This window comes from Mauremys reevesii, linkage group 21, assembly GCF_016161935.1.
Source record: "Mauremys reevesii isolate NIE-2019 linkage group 21, ASM1616193v1, whole genome shotgun sequence".
Taxonomy (NCBI): domain Eukaryota; kingdom Metazoa; phylum Chordata; order Testudines; family Geoemydidae; genus Mauremys; species Mauremys reevesii.
Window position 1 is genome coordinate 15,936,026 of NC_052643.1, and position 19,891 is coordinate 15,955,916.

Sequence of the window (19,891 nt, forward strand, 5' to 3'; positions counted from 1 at the left end):
TGGAGTAACTTACACGAGCTTCCACATAAAGCAAGGGCTTTGGAGAGTAGTGCTTGACCTCACAAATACCCATGCAATTCCCTGTTTTGGAAATGATTTGTGGGCCAGATCCTTAGTTGCTGTAAATCAATGTAGCTCTGTTTATTACAGTAGAACTATGGTGATTTACACCAGCTAGGGACATATAGGTCCTTGTCTCACTCTGAAGTAGGAAGAAAGGTGGAGTGAAGTAGACATTTCTCCCTGTGATCCTTAATAGGAAGATTCTAACGTCTATCCTTCAATGTATTCTTACTGAATACATTATAATGACATTCCCCCGGGTGCAGTCTGGACTGTTGAACAGCTGTGTCCCCTCAATTTTCCAACCTGGGGTGCCTTCTACACTGCTTCGCTGTTAGAGCAAGCACTCCTGGTCTGCTCTCACACAGCCTCTAGCATGGAAATTACTCCCAACTATACTGTAGGAGTGCTATGATCAGCCATCCTTGAATTACACTGCAGAGCAACACCAGCAAATTCCCAGTCCCAGACTTTCCCCCAGAAATACGCATCTTGTACTTCCCATCCCTCTCCTGGGCAACACAAGCCCACTGTTTAGATAAAACAATAAAACAAGTTTATTAACTACAAAAAGATAGATTTTAAGTGATTACAGGTAATGAAGCATAAAAGTTAGAACTGGTCACAAAGAAATAAAAGGTAAAACACAACACCAAACTTTACAAGCTAAAGTGAATTCAAAGCAAAAGTCTCTCTCACCACGTTCTAGCAATATTACTGGTTGAATTATTTTCAGGCAGAATATCTCCCTCAGTCCAGTGATGCTTCCTTTGTCCTTCAAGTATTGTCGATGCTGTGAGTAGAGAGGAAGGGAGAGATAACTTGGGGTGTCTGTTCTCCATTTGTATACTTTTCCCTCTTCTTTGAGAATCATCTCCAGCTGGGGTTCAGGAGACAGAAAGTCTGTGGGGACAGGAACCTCCAGCTTATTTCTTTGACAAGATGTAAATTTCTTGCTCACACCCTTTTTCTTGCCAAAGAATGGCCACTTAACCAGGTGATAATCCATTTGATTTCATTGACACCTGGCTGAGGTGCCAGTTGGCCTTTTATCTCAGAGGAAGTGGTTGTAGATGCTTCCCCAGATTTGGAATACGTTTCAGTAACATCATATGGTAGAATATTAAAACTTTACATACAATGTTGCCACACATATTTTACCAGGATAATAATGATCAGCAAATCATGAATTTTCAGATAGCTTACAAGGCATAGTTTATACAAACTGTATCATAGCCTTGAAAAAGGGGTGGATGTAGGAATGCAGACTGTTACAATTATGAACTGAATAATATATAAAGAATTGTATCTATGCAGATTTACTTAGTTTCTAGTTCTTAAAAGGAAATGAAGGGGACGCAACATCAACAACCACAGAAAACTGATGCTGATGAGTGTTTGTAGCAACATAGGTAGCATGTATCAATTAGTGATCATCTCAAGTGTGCAGGTCACTTAGGATAATTAACCCTCCCTGTATCTCATTTGGAACCATTCTTAGTTTGAATAAAACAGTGTTGTGTTATTAGCTGCGGTCTCCCAGGCACCACTTAGAGAACTATAATACCAAAATAATAGAGACAGTTTAGCAGCATTCTGTATTTTTCTGCTAAATTAACATTTCATGCTCTTAGTTGATGCATCACACTTACAAAATTATTCAGATGATAAAAAATAAAATGATATCTTTGCAGAAGGTAGCAGGCAAACCCCTTTATATTTTTGCACCAGCAGTTCAAATACTAATGCAGCCATATCAAAGCCTGAGCGCAAGCAGGAGCTTATAGACATGCTTAGCCAAATTATTAGCCAGAAAGTAGTATATCCTACTTCAGAATTACATAATAGCTTTAAAAAGCTTCTTTGATGCTTTCATTTGGTGTGTGATTTGCATTAAACCTAAAAAAAAAAAGTTGTCAAAGATTGTGACAGCCAAACAAGCCAAACAGATAAAAACACTTCCTGAAACAAGGCAAAGAAGTGCTAGGTAAGTTGTGCTTTCTAATTCCTGATTCTATCTGAAAGCACTAGAATGTCCTAAGACTTTCACTTTTGCAGAGAATAGTTCTCTCCACATTCTGTGTCTGCCTCAGTCATATCCCTTTGTAACATGATGGGTAAAATTTTCAAGAGCACCAAAGTGACTTAAGAGCCTACAACCCATTTAGGCACTTAGGCCCTGATCCTCATAGGCAGAGGTTTTCAACCTCTGGTCCATGGACCCCTGGGGGTCTGCACACTATGTCTAAGATTTCCAAAGGGGTCCACACCTCCATTTGAAATTTTTTAGGGGTCTGCAAATGAAAAAAGGTTGAAAACCACCGATCAAAAGTATTTAGGGATTTAACTCCCATTGATTTCATAGATCTGGGCCTTCGGAGCATAAGTTCTATTGAGTTGGGCTCCTAAATGTCTATGTCACTTTTGAAAATGGGACTTCAGGGCTAATTTTACTGGATGTGAATATTACAATTTCCAGGTCTGGCAGGTTCACATATAACAGGACCCCACACATTTTTCAGTCTCATGCAGTTCTAGGGCTCCATATTGTCTGTGATATGCACACAGGTTTCCCAGAGACTTCAATAGGATTTTACCCTAATACTTTGTCTCTGATCTTCATGGATGTAAGGGCAGGGATATTTACACTCTAACTCAGATTTAATGTCCTGTATCACTCTTTAGCATCCTTAATGCACCCCTCATCATGGTATCTAGGCACCTTGGTCAAAACTCAGAATAGTCAACTCTAAGGACCATCACTGAAAAAGCTTACAAACAAACTAGGTGGTTTTGAATAAAGAAAGCATTAAAAGCATTCTTTACTGTCTAGTAAACATTCTGCCTTTCCTTATATTGGGTAAATACCAGCGTGAGGAAAAAGAGGAGTTTGAAGAGAAATATAAGTGACCTCTCTAAAAATCAGAAGTATTATTAATACTAGCACTACCAGGATTTTTAGCTATAATGTCCTTTGAAACTAGCAGGGCATAGAGTAAAACATGGCTGAACTTCCTTTTTCACTGTGGAGCTGGTAGCACTGAATATGTGTAATTAATTGATAGAATATATGTAATTAATTGATCTGCTTTTCTTTCCCCAACTGTCTTTCCCATTTCATTTGGGTCCCTTTAATGAAAAACACCTCACCCTGTGCTTAAAAGGTATGAGATGTGGCAGATTGAAATTGAGCAGGGGAAATTTGGAAGCCTCCGGGAGCAACTTGAGCAGGATGAGGAGGAACTAGAGAGACAGTGCAAAGAGCGGGTGGAACAGAGGATTCAGAAAGAAAAGACTGCAGCCCGACTGGCAGAACGAAAACAACAGGTTGGAAAAAGGTAAGCACAATAACTGATAATCCACTTTCCTTTCCCCAACTATCTTAGCCCATTTCATTTGGGTATTGGAAAGGTTTGCTAACTCAAAGGATGCTAGTTAGGAAGGCTCTTCATATAGGTACTCACCACAGAATATTTACACAGAGAAATACAATTAAAGGGGCAACATAAACCAATGGCAACAGTCCACAATCCTGCAGCCCTTGGGCAAGCAGAGGACCCCTTGACTTTAGTGGGAGCTGTTTGTACATCAAATCAGGAGGACTATGCCCAGTAGGTTTTTATTTGTGTTTTGCAGAAAAGAAATGGAAGCCTGGGAGGCGTATGAGAGAAGACATCAAAAAGTAGTCGAAGATGCACACAGGAATCATGAGAAAGCGGTCCAGTTTCTGAAAAAATCTATGTCAAGGTTCCATTAGCTTTTCCCCTTGCTAGTGTCATAACACATCTTCTGAAATGATACCTGATCCTCAGCCTTTAAGAGTAAACATTTTACAGCTAGATTACATTGTGACACTTAGCCCTTATCTACACTACAAATTTATGTCAATATAACTACATTGGCTTAGGGATGTGGATTTTCCACACCCCAAGTGACATGGTTATACTGACCTAACCCCTGGTGTAGACAGCGCTAGGTCGACAGGAGGGACATAGCTACCACCTCTCAAGGAGGTGGACTACCTATGCTGATGGGAGAAGCTCTCCCATTGGTGAAGGTAGCATCTTCACTAAGTGCTACAGCGGCATAACAAGTGTAGACAAGCCCTTAGAAATCTCCAGCCATACCACTTAGTGCTGTGATCCTGCCAGGTCTCACAAGCTAAGCAGGGACTTGAATAAGAGGCCCCGGAGGAAAATCCAGGTAGTGTGGGTGAATCAGTAGTTGGGATCCTTCCTTTTGAGTCTGTTGTGACAATGTCACTCTATGGTTTTAGGGGGCACTGTATTGCTGGAGGAGTTGAGTTTTGATTTAGATATACAATCCTGGACACTCGTAGGCTCGTCATTCCCTTGACACTTTTTAACCGGGGAAAAGCCGAATTCCAAATCAAATGATTACGTATCTTACTTACCTCTGACATTTCAAATGGATATGGTAGTTTTCACTGTGTCTACTAAAACTGCTGCACAGTGTTTCTTTGCACTGTTTCTGTTACATCTCTGCATTGTACTTCAGTGGTAAATGAGATGAGCGCACTCTGTGTTGCTTTATGTTTTGTAAATAACTATTGTTAGTTTTTATTTTTATGCCAGAAACTCTCTACAAAATATTTGTAAATCAACTTTACGTGTATATTAGAACCTTATACATTGGAAAGGTAATTGTATATTTTCCCTATTATTCTTTAGTTTTTTCTTTGGCATTATGGACAAGGTGCCAACAATTAAGTCCAGTGAATTCATTACTTGACTGTTCTTGCTGAATCTTATATCTCAAGCAAAATATATTGCATCTACTAGAATAGAATCTAGGATCATAGTAGTTAGAGATGGAAAAGACCAACTGGTTAAAAGATTAACCAAATATATTTTTCTTTATTGTTAATATTTAAATTCATGTTAATAGTTATGGGATTTTTTCAGGCTTGATTTGGGGGATACCATGTATGAAAAAGCCCATATTTAGGGGTGTATTTGTAGTCTGTAAACAGTAGAGCAACTTATGCAAGCATCAGCCTTTGAGGGTTTTAGAAAATGTCATTGTATGTCTTGGTTATATAACCAACACCTGAATTTTTACTATATTTTAGTGGCTAGACATTGATCTCGATATGGAACACACCTACTGATATTCAAAGTTTAAGAAAATACATTGTTGAGCAAACTATCTGAAAGACTTTGTGGCCCTTTGAAACTTAAATGGTTCTAAGTAGAAGACTCTTCCAACTGTTCTATTTTACTGTACCCATTATCATAGAAAACACAGTGTAACCTACAGGAGGAATGTTTGGCAACATTAACAATTACTGTTTGCCAGGTTAGCCATTTTAATGCTGAATGCTTCACAGCAGGACACGAACCTGAAAGGCTTTATTCTACCAACAGAATTCGTCAGAAAGAAGCAAAGGAAGAACTGAAAACTCAGGAGCATATGGAAAAAAGGATGCAAGCTGTGCTGTCCCTGAAAAACAACATAACTTCCAATAGGGTACCTCTACGACTGCTAAGATTAGTAGTGATGCAATTGATTCTCTGGAGTGACAGATTTTAATGAAAACCATTTCAGTGTTCTGCATGCCCCTGGTATGACATGACCTAGGAGTCTAGTGACTAAAGGTTAGAGTCAGACTCAGGGCCAAATTCAAATACCCTCACTCTCATTGAGTAAGTACCTTATTCCATAAGCAGTTCATCTACTTCAATGGCACCACGCCTAGAATATGGTATTCCATGAGTAAAGGGATCAGAATCTGGCCTATAGGGTGGTTGATTGTCTTGCTCTTAATCCAGAAATACTTTATATTAAAATAAAAGTTAACATAACATAACAGTTAAAATAGTTTAAACCAACAGGAAAATGAAGAAATTCAGATTTAAGGCTATCATAATTTTGTTTTACCTGTTTGAACCTATGTATTCCAGAGTCTGAAAAGATGGTCTTAACTATCTTAACTAGCCACTGATTGTATTTTAACCACCAATGCCTTCCACATGTTGCATAGAGTAACTTGTTTCAGGGGAGGGCCCTGGAGAAGGAGGTTGGAGGTCAAGAGACATGGTTCATGCATTTAGTCCTGACCCAGCCACAGCTCTTTGCCAGAAGCAGGAGTAATCTGTGTGAGCTGGGGGTGCAGTTGACTCAACTATTGCAAATAAAAAAAGGTACAATTAAAGGATTTTCAAAAACCAAACAAACCCAAAGACAAGTTCAACTATTAAAAAGAATAAAGCAACCTCTTGGTAGAAACATCCACCACCAATCTGTGAATAGAGAAAGGGACTAAAATCAGATTTTGTATGTTGTATTCCATATTGTGTGAATAAAATGTGTAACTGTTATTTGCATGACTTTGTAGGAAACCCTTCGAACTCTCCAGGTGAGGGACAAAGCAAAGGCTCTTGAGGCAAAAAAGCAAGAGATGAAGATGAGAGGGGCTATTCTGGCAGAAGGAGGTGACGTCACCAAGGAGATTTTTCTCCATAAACAGCGTGTTGAATTAGAAAGGCAGAAGCAGTAAGCAGTCATTTCTTTGTGTACTTTTTACTCCAGGTCGATACTCATACAGGAGTGAATCTCCACCTCACTCCACTCAGAATCTGAAAACATGAAATCTATATTGCTGTTAGCCTTGCTACCCCAGGGAACTGAACTGATTCTTGGAATCTTGTGTAGCTAGAAACTATAAATCCAAATCCTCAGATCATATGAATTGGCAAAGCTTTATTGACTCAAAGAAGTTAGGTTGATTTATATCAACTGAGTATTTGACTCAACTGTTTTTCCTTATAGTTTAAAAAAGTGTGAAGGAGTCACCGGTTCATATCCAAACCATGACCCCAACCTGCCACTGCAGCTGTGCAGGTATAACTTACCACGCATAAAGACACCCATTGAAGTCAGTGGAGCGCTGCATGGGAGTCAATCCACATGGATTGAATTGCAGGATCGGGGTCTTTGTTAAGACCAAAGTTGTTGCCATCTAAGCATGACTAGATGGCCCACATGAATAGGTCTGAAGTTTTGTCCATTCTGTGGCCAGGTGTCCATGTCATGAAAACCTAGCAAATGGAAGTGGAACTCTTATTGACAGATGCACCAGTGAGGCTATGGATGACTGGCCAGGGAGACTTCTAGGTTAGGACTGAAGCAGATTGAGGAGGCAGTGTGGGGACTAATAACTAATGCACTTGATATCCGTAGAAATAGAAGACTTCAATCTTTGGAGCTGTGAACCAGCCACTTTCACCAGCACTAAATGCACATTAAAAAAATTAATGAATAAACATTCTGCAGGAGTTATGGATACTCTGTCCTTGAAAAGACTGACTTTTTTTTTTAGGCTTAATCCTTCATCTTTTTCACTATTTCCCCTTGTAATTTACATAGCAGTCCCTGTGTGGGTCACATGTTCTGCTAGACTTGCTATTGGCTATATATGACAGTATGTTGCTCACAGCAGTTCCTTTCTAATTTCAGCTATTACTCTGCTAACTATTTCTCCGAGTGCCTTTGTTTTTCTCTTAGTTCTTTCTTCCCATAACAGAGATGATCTGTGCTCTGTCTCCTATCTGAGTCTCAACCTGAACATATGTCCCTGGATTATTTGCAGAATAATTAATTCTTTAACCATTGGAATCTGTAATTTAATTTGTGCTGTTCAATTTAAAAAAGATAGCAAAATTACATATAAAATGTGATTTAGGGCTAATATGATGTTCTGTTATTAAACTTTCTGTAGACTGCAATGTAAACTCATGAACTAATTGTAGGGAAGAAAGATGGTCTTTAGGTAAGGCACAGCACTGGGAGTCAAGCATCCGCTGCCATTTCTGGCACTGCTACTTTCTGTGCCTCGGTTTCCCCAAATGTAAACTGGAGGTTACGCCACATAACTGCTTCACGGGAATGTTGCAAGGCTAAATTAACTGTTAATAAAGCAATTTGTGATATAAGGGTCAATATACAAGTGCAAAAGATAATGTCCTGCCTATATTTAGAATCAGCAATCATTTACAAGCAAATAAGTTGAAAATGTAAACCTCAGAAGCGAATTGAATCTTTACTATAAATAATTTCTGTTTCTGAAAATTATACAGAACCTAAAGGAATATAGATGAAAGAAATAGAAAGAGCAATTTTTCCTGTGGATTCTGTTAATTCCCTTCTCAACAGAATGGCCCCACCAACACACACATTTTTTTAGCTTAGCGTAATTGCCCTAGACTGCTAGCTAAAGTCTGTACTTTAAAGAGATATGGCTTCAAAATCAGATCATTTCAGACAGAAGTGTGTTTTCTATTCCTACAAGTAACATTTAAGATTACGATAACCGAAAGAGAATAGAGAAAAAATTTCTTCCTGCTTTTTCAGTTTGTTTACTTTGTGTGTTGACTATACTTTGGTTATAGTCAGTTTCAACAATATTTGGTTTGGTCCTTGATACAGCACAGGGAAGAGAAAGAACATTTTAAAATATAAGAAAATGTTATTGCAAAAATCACAGAAATTGTCAGAGGGATTTAGGGGCAGACATAGGATCTCAAATTACTTCTCTATTTTTAAGGTACTTATATGGTCTCCATTACCATGGTATCTGAGCATCCCAAACTTTGTACTGTATTTATCCTCACAACATTGCTGTTAGGCAGAGATGTACTAGAACTACTAAAAGCACTAGAACTGCTAGTATTGGAACTGAGGCATAGAGAGACTGAGGGCTTGTTTACATAGCATGGCAAATGCACATTACAGGGGTGTGATTTCTAAAACACGCTAACCTGTTGTATACTAATTGTTCCATGTAGATCCTGCTGGTGTGCACTAAACATTACCTACTGTGCTTTAACATAGTATTGTTGGGTACTGTTAGGGGGGCTTATTCCTTCACCCTCTCACTTCCCTGGTCCTTCTCGCATGAACAGAGAGCAACAATACCCGAAGTCCAAAGGCGCAAACAATTCGATGTTTATTGGGGTGAACTTCCAGCAAGCATGATTCCAGTTTCCTTCCTCAGTGTCCCCCTTCCCAGCTCTGACACCACAGAGCCTTGCCTATGTCCCTGTTTCTGTTCCCATCCCCTGTTCCCATTTCCCCCTTTAGCCTAACATGATCCCAATTCCCCCATTCCCAGTCCCTGTTCCCAACCCTCCCACCTCCCCTTATTTCCTGATTGACTGCAGACTATATAGTAAAAGTTGAGTTCTGCTTAGCTATACCTTAACCAATTATTATACTGAAATTTAACTAACCAATCCTAACATATTGTAACATGGTTATTTAACCAATTATATCCCACCACCTTAATTGGTTTACACCCAACAAAATTAATTATACAGCAGACAGAAACAATTACAGAACCAGACAGAGACCATGCAAATAAACATACAAAACAATACAGAAGGGAGGATTTCACAACTACATGTATACAGACATAAGGGTTTTCCAGCTGTCTCTATTGATAAGTGAGTTCTTACCAGACAGAAAACTATTAAACTAAATTTCCTTTTACATGTTCTAGGCTCCTTCCTTTCTCTGGAGACGATAGATCGGCTCACCTTCCTAACAGCCCCAGATTGCCTTATTTCAATGTGACTAGTTTGGAATGTGAGGATGTGACCATACATTTTCCAGTGTATGGCTGGACTCTGCTGCTTAGCTTAAGAAACAGGCCTCAGACTGTCACAGTAAGAGAAGACCATTACACAGACAGACAGTGATTTTGATTCTTTCTTTTATACCTCTATAACTAGCTAAGTGATAAGAATACACCTAAATTCTTAAAGTATAGGCCTTTGCAGACAGGCCTGAATATCTATATCCTAACAGGTACTTTTAGTATGCATCAGCACAATCTACAAGGACCAATTAGTGTGCTTTAAAAATCACACCTCTGTAGTGCGCAATGATATACTGTGTAGATGTGCCATAAGTGAATCACTCAAGGTCACACAAAGTCTGTGGCAGAGCAGAGACTTGAATCTATGTCTACCAAGTCCCAGGCTAGTGGCCTAGCCACTAGACAGTCCTTTGAGTTCTTTTATTATAAACTGACTAGATCGCAAGTTTACAATATCCCATTAAAAGATAAAGCCAAAGTGAGTCGAGAACATTACAGTTTGAAAATCTTACATCACTTTCAGCCTTGGGGAATGGGCCCTGATATCCTTCCCAAATAAGTCTTTTTAAAAGTCATAGTTGAAAATATTTAGTCTGTAGAAATAAGTAGAAATCATAAAAATCCCATGGTATCTTGACATACACAGATCATCACTGCAGTATAGCTTAAAGGCTCAAAAAATCTGGATCCTTTGGTAGTATTGTTAGTGCACAACAATGGCTTCTTTCTTTCTTTCTGGTTTCTGTTCATTTTTTTAATTCTTTAATACAGAGAATTTACAGAACAGCAGAAATTTAGAAAAATTGAGATTGTAGCTCGGATTTTGCAAGAGGAAGCGTATGTAGAGAAGCAGAAAAAACATCAAGCTCGGGCAGAGGCACTCAGGAGTCAGGGTAAACTTCAGGATTCCTTACAGTGGAGAATCAAAACATGGCAGTATATTGAGAATGCCTGTGAAGATCCAGCTGCAGCAGTACTGCAGGTAAGCAATGCTATTATACCTAACAACCTTTAGAGAATTGGTCAAATGTTTTAGGGCTGCTGTTATCAGAGTGGCAGGGAAATAGTATTTTTTCACCCCTGAAAATTAATAGTTTGAGTTGGTGGTTGTGAAAAAGCATTTGCATTGGCTAGAGCCTGGTGCTGTAGAGTACAATGTGAGCAGGCAATGGGATAGTTCCCCCATCAGATCTCTCAATAGTCATCAGTATCAGTCTGCTAGTCCAGTTCTGACACTCTCTTGAGATGGAACACTTCCTTATTTAACTCAGAAGTAAAATGTAGTTGTAGACTTAGTTTCAGATTAGCTTGTCACAAGTGACAAACACAGCTCTGTTTGGAGCCTCTCCACGCAGCTTTTACACTAAGCAAGTGGGGTAGTTCTTTCAAGACTTGTTATTCTCAACCAGTGCCTACAAGTATTTTACCTCCATAATATTCCAGGCTTCCGCTGGTTCAGAGAGGAGGAGGGTGGAGTTTTGCCCCCAGCTTAGATCCCCCCATGTGACTTCTGGTCTGGTGTAAGTCTTTGTTTTTTAAAAGAAAGAAAAGAAAGGAAAAATGTATCTGCCAGTGAAAATAGGCACAGTACAACAGTAGTTAAAAACAACACATGAAATTGGGCTGCATCATTCATTAGAGGTTGAAGCAGCTTCCTGGCAGTACACATTAATGAATAACCTTATGCCTGAATATTAGTTTCCAACCTACTAACTCTTGCAATTGACATGATGTGATTTCTTGTAACATACGGTTTTCACTGTGCACGATGTCTTAGAGATTAATTAGCATAAAACAGTCCCAGACATCCATACTTCATAGCCTATTAAAACATTATTAAGTGTCTGTTCTTAAGGTATTGCTGCTGGAGTAAAACAATAGTTTCAATAGTTCCTTGGAATTTTGCTCCCGTCTCATTGTAGAAGTCTTGGCGCACTCCATCAGCTTGTTCCTTAGCTGATGACAAATCTAGTTCTGTGGTGGATTTTTCTGAAAAAGCATTACAAGATACGATCCATGAAAATAATGATGAAGAGGCGAATGAGACTCTATCTGAGCCAGAGTTTACAGGACTTTGGAGTCAAGAATGTAACTTATACAAGGTAAAACTTTTAATTTCTCATTTCATCCCCTGCATTTTTCCCACTGTTAGTTTCCTAGAAATTGGCCTTCTCACTGTCTTTAGAAGTTTTTCGACTCTTGCTATCACTGTGTGAATGTGCACTCTAAGTCTTGCATGAAGAATTCATTTGAAAGTTTTGTTTTAAAGAAGGTACCTGCAGTGCAAATCTTAACAGAACCACTAATGTGTTAAAATACTTATCAGTCAAAGCAGTTGAAGTTTTCCACTATATTCTCATAATGTTTGTTCTCTTATATAGAGAAAATTAACTGGCTTAGCTTTAGTTCCAAGATTTGTGGCGACATATATCACTTCATGTTTGCTGGTTTGTTTGACTTTTAAAACTGAACATGACATTCTGTTGAGCTGGTAATGAAGATCATTTCATGTGGAAAACATTTTTTTTCACTCAGTGCTTGGCATAGAAAGCACATCTTTCAGTATAGCAAAGTAACAACATTTAGAGTTCTGATCAGAAATAAATAATGTACATATGCAAAGTGGAAACTGATGTTTTCATAATGTCGCCAAGCACTTGCACATTTTCCTAAGGCACATACCTTCCATAGATCCCTTTTTTTAAGTCACATGTGACCTTGAGAGTAGACTTTAGCATCAAAGGGCACCATCAGTAAAAATGTATTTTCTTTCCATGGAAAAAATAAATTGGCATCAAAGCTGAGATGGCTGTAAAGTTAGTTGACTTTGTTGAGCAGTCAGTCACACAGGAAGTTCAGAAAAAGACTCACTTTAAGTGGGGAAGAGGCAGTATTGCTGTATACAAAAGTCAGAACATAGTGTTGCCCAGGTGCAAAGTACAAAACAAGTGGAAGGTTGGAATATCTTCATACAGAAGTTGGGAGGCTGGGTTCCAGCTGAAGAGAAGTAGCAAAGAAAGAAGCCAAACGGGGTTGACAAGATTCCAGTCACAGGCTCCTCTACCAACTATGGCTTTCTTTTCATACAAAATATCCTTTATAAACACCTCTGATCAGTTATTTATAGCCCCCGAAGTCCTTGCTTGTTGAAGTCAAGAGAGTTGCACATCAGGGATAAATTTGGCTCCCAGTGTTTCAGATGAACCAGTATGTATAATAAGAGCTTAGCACAGCCTTAACCCAGTAAGCTTAATTCAGCTCCAAAGCTTAGTCTTAGCACAATAGGTTCACTGGAAAGAAATCCCAATATTTTGCAGTGTTTGTAAATTTCTGTAGATGACTAAATTTTTGCATTTGCAATTCCAATTAAATCATTATTTTGTTTAATTGATTGATGGATGTTGGTCTCTCTGTAATGCTAGCCAGTTTGCAAGTAAACAACCTGGAGACAACATAGGCCAGTGTAAAAGTGCTGAAACAGTTTCTCATTCAGTGGCAAAAGTACGTACTTCTCTCATATTTCCATTAAGCCAATCCTACTGTTCATGCTCAGGGTCAGGTTTTGCTCTTAGTTATATCAGTGTAAACCTGAAGTAACTCCACTGACTACAATTTATTGTTAAAATAAATCCTCTTACAAGCTTCCCTCTGTTGAGATAATTTTTCCCAAGATGCTTTGAGAGCCTTGGCTAACAGGCATCATGAAGTGCAAAATATTCCATTATTGATTCTAATTTCTATGTGTACACTGCACTGTCTATCATGTGACCAGTTAAACACAATATACAGTCACCCTGGAAAGCAGTACAGACCCACACCATGAAATGGACATGCTTAACAACAGGAACCATTCTTGAACTTAATGAAGCCACTCCAGATACATACTGATGTAGCGGATGGCAGTGTCTGTCCCTCTGTCTCATTGACACAAGTAAGGGTGTTTTACCTGGTTGAGGGCTGTGTAAGGTCTTTTGGATTTGCCCTTGTATTTTCTGAGCATCTAACCTCTTTACAGTGGTAAAGAGATTTTCACGTCCAGATGCTGGTAACTCAGAATCTCTCATTCGCTCTTTACACTATGTTAAACCCAGAGAGTGAGAGGCGGGTGTGCAGCTGTCAACATTGTGTTGCTTTTTGGCTGGTAAGCAGCTGGGTTTCTGATTCCCTCCTGCTCAGAGACTGGATTTATTTATTTATTTGTCACTATATAAAATGTGTTTATAGTGTTGTGAGATTACCCAGGGTACAATCTGGACTGATGAACAGCTGTCCTCCCGCAGATCTCCAACCTGGGGTGCCTTTTACACTGCTTGGCTGTGAGAGCTATCACTCCTGGTCTGCTCTCACACACCTTCTAGCACGTAAATTACTCACAGATTTACTGCAAGACTGCTATGGCCAGCCACCCTTGAATTCAGGGGCGGCTCCAGGCACCAGCATGCCAAGCACGTGCCTGGGGCGGCAAGCCGCGGGGGGCGCTCTGCCGGTCGCCGCAAGGGTGGCAGGCAGGCTACCTTCGGCGGCATGCCTGCGGAGGATCCGCTGGTCCCACGGCTTCGGCGGACCTCCCACAGGCTGCCGCCGAATTCGCGGGACCGGGACCTCCCGCAGTCAAGCCGCCGAAGGCAGCCTGCCTGCCTGCCGTGCTTGGGGCGGCAAAATGCCTAGAGCCACCCCTGCTTGAATTACACTGCAGAGCATCACCAGCAAATTCCCAGACCCAGACTTTCCCCCCAAAATGTGTCTTGTACTGCCCAGCTTTTTCCTGGACAATAAAAGTTCATATAAAGTCTATCATTTTATTAACAGAAAATGATATACACAAATCTTGTCCAACGCTGTTTCCTTTGTTCTTCAGGTGTTGTGGAAACCTCGGATAGAGAGAAGGGAGGAATAGTTTGGGGTGCCTTCTATCTCTTCTTATAGTTCTTTCTCTTCTTCGAGAATCATTTCCAGCTGAGGTTCAGGAGACAAAAGTCTGTGTGGACAGGAACCCCCAGCTGTTTCTTTTGTCAAGATGTAGTTTTCTGACCACATCCTCTTTCCAACCAAAGAATGGCCACTTAACCAGGTGGTAGTCCATTTGATTTTGTTGACACTTGGCTGAGACGTTGGCCTGGTTTGTGACTCTTCCTCAGACTCAGAACATGTCTTTAGTAATATCATAAGTAGTATCCTGTAGCTTTATGTAATATGTTGCCCCACCATCCCAATTTTTCACACTTGCTGTCTGGTCACCCTAAGTGTATGGCTGGCTCCAGCCGGGCGGCACGGCAGCATGGTAAGGGGGCAGGGAGCAGGGTGGGATAGAGGGCAAGGGAGTTCGAGGAGTGGTCAGGGGCTCGGGGTGTGGACAGGGGTCAGGGTGGTCAGTGTGTGGGGAACAGGGGGGTTGAATGGGGGCAGGGATTCGGGGCGGCCAGGGAGGAGGGGTGGTTGAATGGCGTAGAAGTCCAGGGGTGGGGAGCAGTCAGGAATGAGAGGAGGGGTTGGATGGGGCAGCTGGGGGCAGTCAGGGGTGGGGTTCTGGGAGCAGTCAGGAAGGAGAGGGGGTTTTGGATGGGGACAGTGGGGGGCAGTTAGGGGTGGTCAGGGAGAAGGTGTGGTTGGATGGGGCAGGGGTTTTGGGGGGCAGTCAGGAAGGGTGGGGAGGTCCAGGGGTGGATGGGGCAGGGGTCCAGGGGGGCCATCAGGGAATGGGGGGGGTTGGATGGAGCAGGAGTCCCGGGGATCTGTCGGGGCGAGAAGCAGGGGGGGCTGGATAGGGGGTGGGGGTCAGGCCAATGCTGCCTGTTTAGGGAGGCACAGCCTCCCCGAACCAGCCCTCCATACAATTTCTGAAACCCGATGCAGCCCGCAGGCCAAAAAGTTTGCCCACCCCCGGTTTAGAGGCATGGAAAAAAGAGGAAGAGTTGTTGAAAAGATTGAAACTGTTTAGTTTAGAGAGGAGACAAAGAGGAGAGGTATGATATAATAAATGGTATGTGAGGGGAAGTCAGATGCTTGAGTTTATTCTTGTGTGTTATACAAGAGCCTGGGGACATTCAATGAAAGAGAAAGACGACACATTTAAAGCTGATCAAAGGAAACTTCTATAGAGCACACACCTAGGCCCACTGGGAGGTTTCTTTCCCTTACTGATGTTTACACGAAACATAAAATGTCTGATTCCTTTTCAGCTGGCTGAAACCCTGAAGGCACAATTTCTGTCTTTTTGATTTGCATAAACTGATGGACAGAATTTATCCTCCAGCTTCTGGTCCCTACAATGAGGCAATAGTAAAACTGATGTGATTCTTTATCATGATACCCAAGTATTTTGATTATTAATTGCACCATTTTTGACTATTTTCCACTTGCTTAAACTACAGGCTATAGTTTGGTAACCAGCAACAAACTGCCATTTGGGCTGTTAGCTCAGTTCGGAATTGAAACAAGGGTGGAGAGGATCAGAAACGGTACATAAAATTCCTCCGCAGTAGATTGTCCCATAATGATTATCATTATGTGGATGGAACTTTTTGAAGAATGCTAGTAATCAGAAAGAGAGATTAAAATGAGAGGGTTGAATGCCTAAATATCTAATGTAACACTTTCTATCTATTCAGTTCACTGCCACTTTACCTCTTATACAGACGACAGTTTTCAGTACTTGTATTCAGCTGTTCCTCTCCTTGACTCTTTAAATGTAAAAAGAGAAAAACCTGAATTATCTAGAGTAAGTGAGAAATGGCCCAAACCACATATTTCCTTGTTATGCAATATATTGGAATTACACACATGTTCAAAACTGCAGAGGCACATTTTCTTAACGCTTTTGAAAAATTGGGCCTATAGTCTTTTTCTTTTAAATGATAGCTTCTTCAGCTTTTCCTAAAAGGGCCACATTCTACTTTCTGATAACTTTATCCATCTCTGTGGAAACTCCATGCATACATCTGAGAGCAGATTTGGCAAATATGTTTTGTTAACCTACAGCAGTGGTTCCCAAACTTGTTCTGTCGTTTGTGCAGGGAAAGCCCCTGGCAGGCCGGGCCGGTTTGTTTACTTGCCGCGTCCGCGGATTCGGCTGATTGCGGCTCCCACTGGCCGCGGTTCGCTGCTCCAGGCCAATGGGAGCTGCTGGAAGCGGTGCAGGCCGAGGGACGTACTGGCCACTGCTTCCAGCAGCTCCCATTGGCCTGGAGCAGCAAACCGCGGCCACTGGGAGCCACAATCGGCCGAACCCGCAGATGCGGCAGGTAAACAAACCGGCCCGGCCCGCCAGGGGCTTTCCCTGCACAAGCGGCAGAACAAGTTTGGGAACCACTGACCTACAGTATCATTTTCTCTTCTTACTGTCTAGTCTAGAGAATACATTGAGCCTGATTTTCAAGAGGCCTCAGATTAGCCTTTAATTTTGAATGCATAACCATTTGTCTGTCTACATGCTGCGTTTGCACATACAAATCAACTGGTTATATACCCAGCTATCCAATCAGTGCCTGCTAATTAAAATATGAAAATTGAGTTTTCTGGAACAGATTTAAGGCACAAATTTGTAAGCTCAACATTAGGGTTCTGTTCTGAAAATTTGGTGGAATGCAAGCGTGTACAAAAAATCTGTGAACTATGGTTTCTTATCAATAAATTACCATTTTTATTCGTTTCAATTATTAGGTACCAAAAGATGAAACAGATCCCAAACCACTAGGTGCAAGTAAAATGGAAAGAAAGATTTTCACTGAAAACTTGGAGAAACTTCGAAGTGGAATTATTCGCAAACAAGTTGTGTCCGGTCATGAATTTAAGGGGTGTCCTTTTTATAGCAAACCAAGTCTTATTCACTTCAAGGTTGGTGCACATTTTGCATTGTGGCTTTGTGTATTTACTGTATGTACAAACCAGTGTCTCAGTCAAAAGCTCATTGCAATCACAGGCAAGACTCCCATCGACTTAAATGGGCTTTCAGACTTTAAGGAATTAAAACAGTTAGAAAGGTCAGCACATAATTTGAAGCTGCCTGAGGAGATACAGTTATGTGGTTCTTGTTAGGCTATGTTCCATGCTAATCAATTAAAAATAAATTACTTAACCTAATAACTATTTCAAGAGTATGTGGCATAAATACAATATTAATGTAATAAAAAGCTGCTTAAAGAAAGTCGTGTATCCCACTGTCAGATATAATTTAATTATGAACAGGAACAATAGCTTTCTAGTATTCAACACAATGTCACATTCTCCTCCCCTTTCCCCCCAACCCCCACCATGCGCTGTCACCTCTTACAGAGCCAGTTTCTGGGCCACTGTGAAATGTTCCCCAAATAGGCACACTTTAATGATTTCGTAGCATCAAATATGAACTCAACTTTTCGGCCAGCCACATCCCTATTCGTGGTCAGTGCACCAAAGTTTATTCCTTCAAGGGACATGGGTAAGCTACGTGGTGGGTATATAACTGATATACAGACCATACTTCCCAAGCTGTCTGCCCTGCTCTGGCATATCTCCTAGTATGGAGTACTGGAAGAGTGGGCTCTCACTGGGTGTAGAGAGATGGCAGAATTGGGTGGAAATATCCTCCCTCATGCAGCCTTTCTGCTGTGGTTTTTCATATACATGGGAGGAAACACATAGTGGGGCAGGGCTGGTTCTAGCCCTAGCTCTTCACAGATACGATATGCAGGCTTCTTGCTTCAGGGTGTTAACTCCTTAGCAAACTTCTCTAGCTCTTAGGTATTTTTATGCTTGAGGGCAGGTGGAGCATGTTCCAAGCCCCCCATTGTCCCCTGGTATTATAGCCAGTTCATTGCAATGCTTCCCTGCTCAGTTTTTTGAGAACTAAATTCGTTTTACTTAAAGATTCTGATATCCCTTATGAAGCTTCGAACTGGTGGCTTTTCAGCAGTGAATTTCTGAAATTTCAGAAAGCGTTTTGCCATATTGGACAGTACCATTTCCCCATTTAAAAACATGCCCAAGGAAAACCGTGAACATGCTAGAAAAGTGAAGTTGCTGTATCCAAGCAGACACACAACTCTCTGAAAGTATCAAACTGAAGTCAAGGTTCAGGCAAGATGCGAGAAGTCTTTTTAAATCTTAAAGTGCATTATCAACAAGACTGAAAGCTTTGCCTTTATGTGCCCTGTCCTTTGGCAAACACTCTAGTGATCATTTCATATTTCTTTTCATATGGAACTAAACAAAGGATGACAGCTTCATAAACAGATGAGGGCCAGAGGAAGAAATCTTCTTACCTTTTTCTGTTGTGGTTGGAGTTTCATACACAATTTTAGTAAGAAATTATAAGCTCATTCCAAAAATATGGTTGGCGTGAAGTTCCTATTACTTCAGAAAGGGTCACATGGCCCAATTTTCACCTAGTAGCTTCCACTGGTGGATATGGAGCCCATTTGAAAATCCAATCACTTCACATGCCTAAATGCAGCTGAGCTTTTTTGAAAATCTTATTCTAATTGTGGGTGCTGAGCACTTTTAAAAATCTGATAATTAGATTACATGTGAGATTTAAAAATATCCCCATGTTTAAAAAGACCAGCAGATCAGCTGTTAAATCTTTTATAGTTTCCCCTATTCCATTTTACTTGCAGAATAATTCCTATTTCCTTTACGGTGACTGCAGGCACACTGACTGACTGGGAGCCCCCTTCTTAGGAGGCCCAGATGAATCAGTGAATTAGTACTATGCTATCTGCACCTATAATAGATGGTATTCATATTTGTAAACAATTTGCAAATTAGTGTTAATCTACTGTTGGGTAATTATTTAGCTTTCCTTGTTAATAATATGTAATTCATTGATGACAATGCGCCTATAAAATACAGTTCTAAAAGGCAGTAAATAATACCTAACACTTGCGTAGCATTTATAATTTTCACAATTCCATTTGAAGTCAGTGGAAACTGCAGCTACACGATTCCACCTTTAGAACTGGGACCCTTTGACCTGGTGTGTACTGGGGAAGGGTATGCACTGGGAAAATTTCCTCTAAATCCTAACCAGTTTTTAAAAACTAGCTGGAGCCATAGTGCAGACTATAGTTTAATGACTGATTTCAAAACTGCCTTGGAGTTTCTGGTTCTCAATCCTGTGCTCAGAGTACTAGACCCTGAATCAAACATTAATGTAATAATATTCTTATATGCATTCACTGCAGGCAACCAATAAAATGGCTTGGAAACATGAAGTTGTGCACACAGCTGGCT

The 19,891-nt window shown here is 40.7% G+C and overlaps 2 protein-coding genes across 10 annotated transcripts in view; one reads left to right on the forward strand and one right to left on the reverse strand.

The window, feature by feature from the left end:
- The window catches only part of GABRD (gamma-aminobutyric acid type A receptor subunit delta), a 68,554-nt gene extending 67,668 nt beyond the window's left edge, over positions 1 to 886 (reverse strand). For 3 of the 4 annotated variants that reach the window (XM_039509161.1, XM_039509156.1, XM_039509157.1), the window contains exon 1: positions 763 to 856. The gene's annotated coding sequence lies outside the window, so the exon portion shown is untranslated. Of the gene's footprint in view, positions 1 to 762 lie in introns of all 4 variants that reach the window. The other variant, XM_039509152.1, reaches the window with a different exon arrangement.
- Positions 1 to 19,891, forward strand: part of CFAP74 (cilia and flagella associated protein 74) — a 97,620-nt gene that overhangs the window by 26,754 nt on the left and 50,975 nt on the right. For 5 of the 6 annotated variants that reach the window (XM_039509131.1, XM_039509132.1, XM_039509133.1 and 2 more), the window contains 7 exons: positions 3,228 to 3,401; positions 3,700 to 3,810; positions 5,451 to 5,553; positions 6,422 to 6,579; positions 10,454 to 10,664; positions 11,605 to 11,784; positions 17,342 to 17,515. In XM_039509131.1, coding sequence (XP_039365065.1) covers positions 3,228 to 3,401; positions 3,700 to 3,810; positions 5,451 to 5,553; positions 6,422 to 6,579; positions 10,454 to 10,664; positions 11,605 to 11,784; positions 17,342 to 17,515 — 1,111 coding nt within the window. The other variant, XM_039509136.1, reaches the window with a different exon arrangement.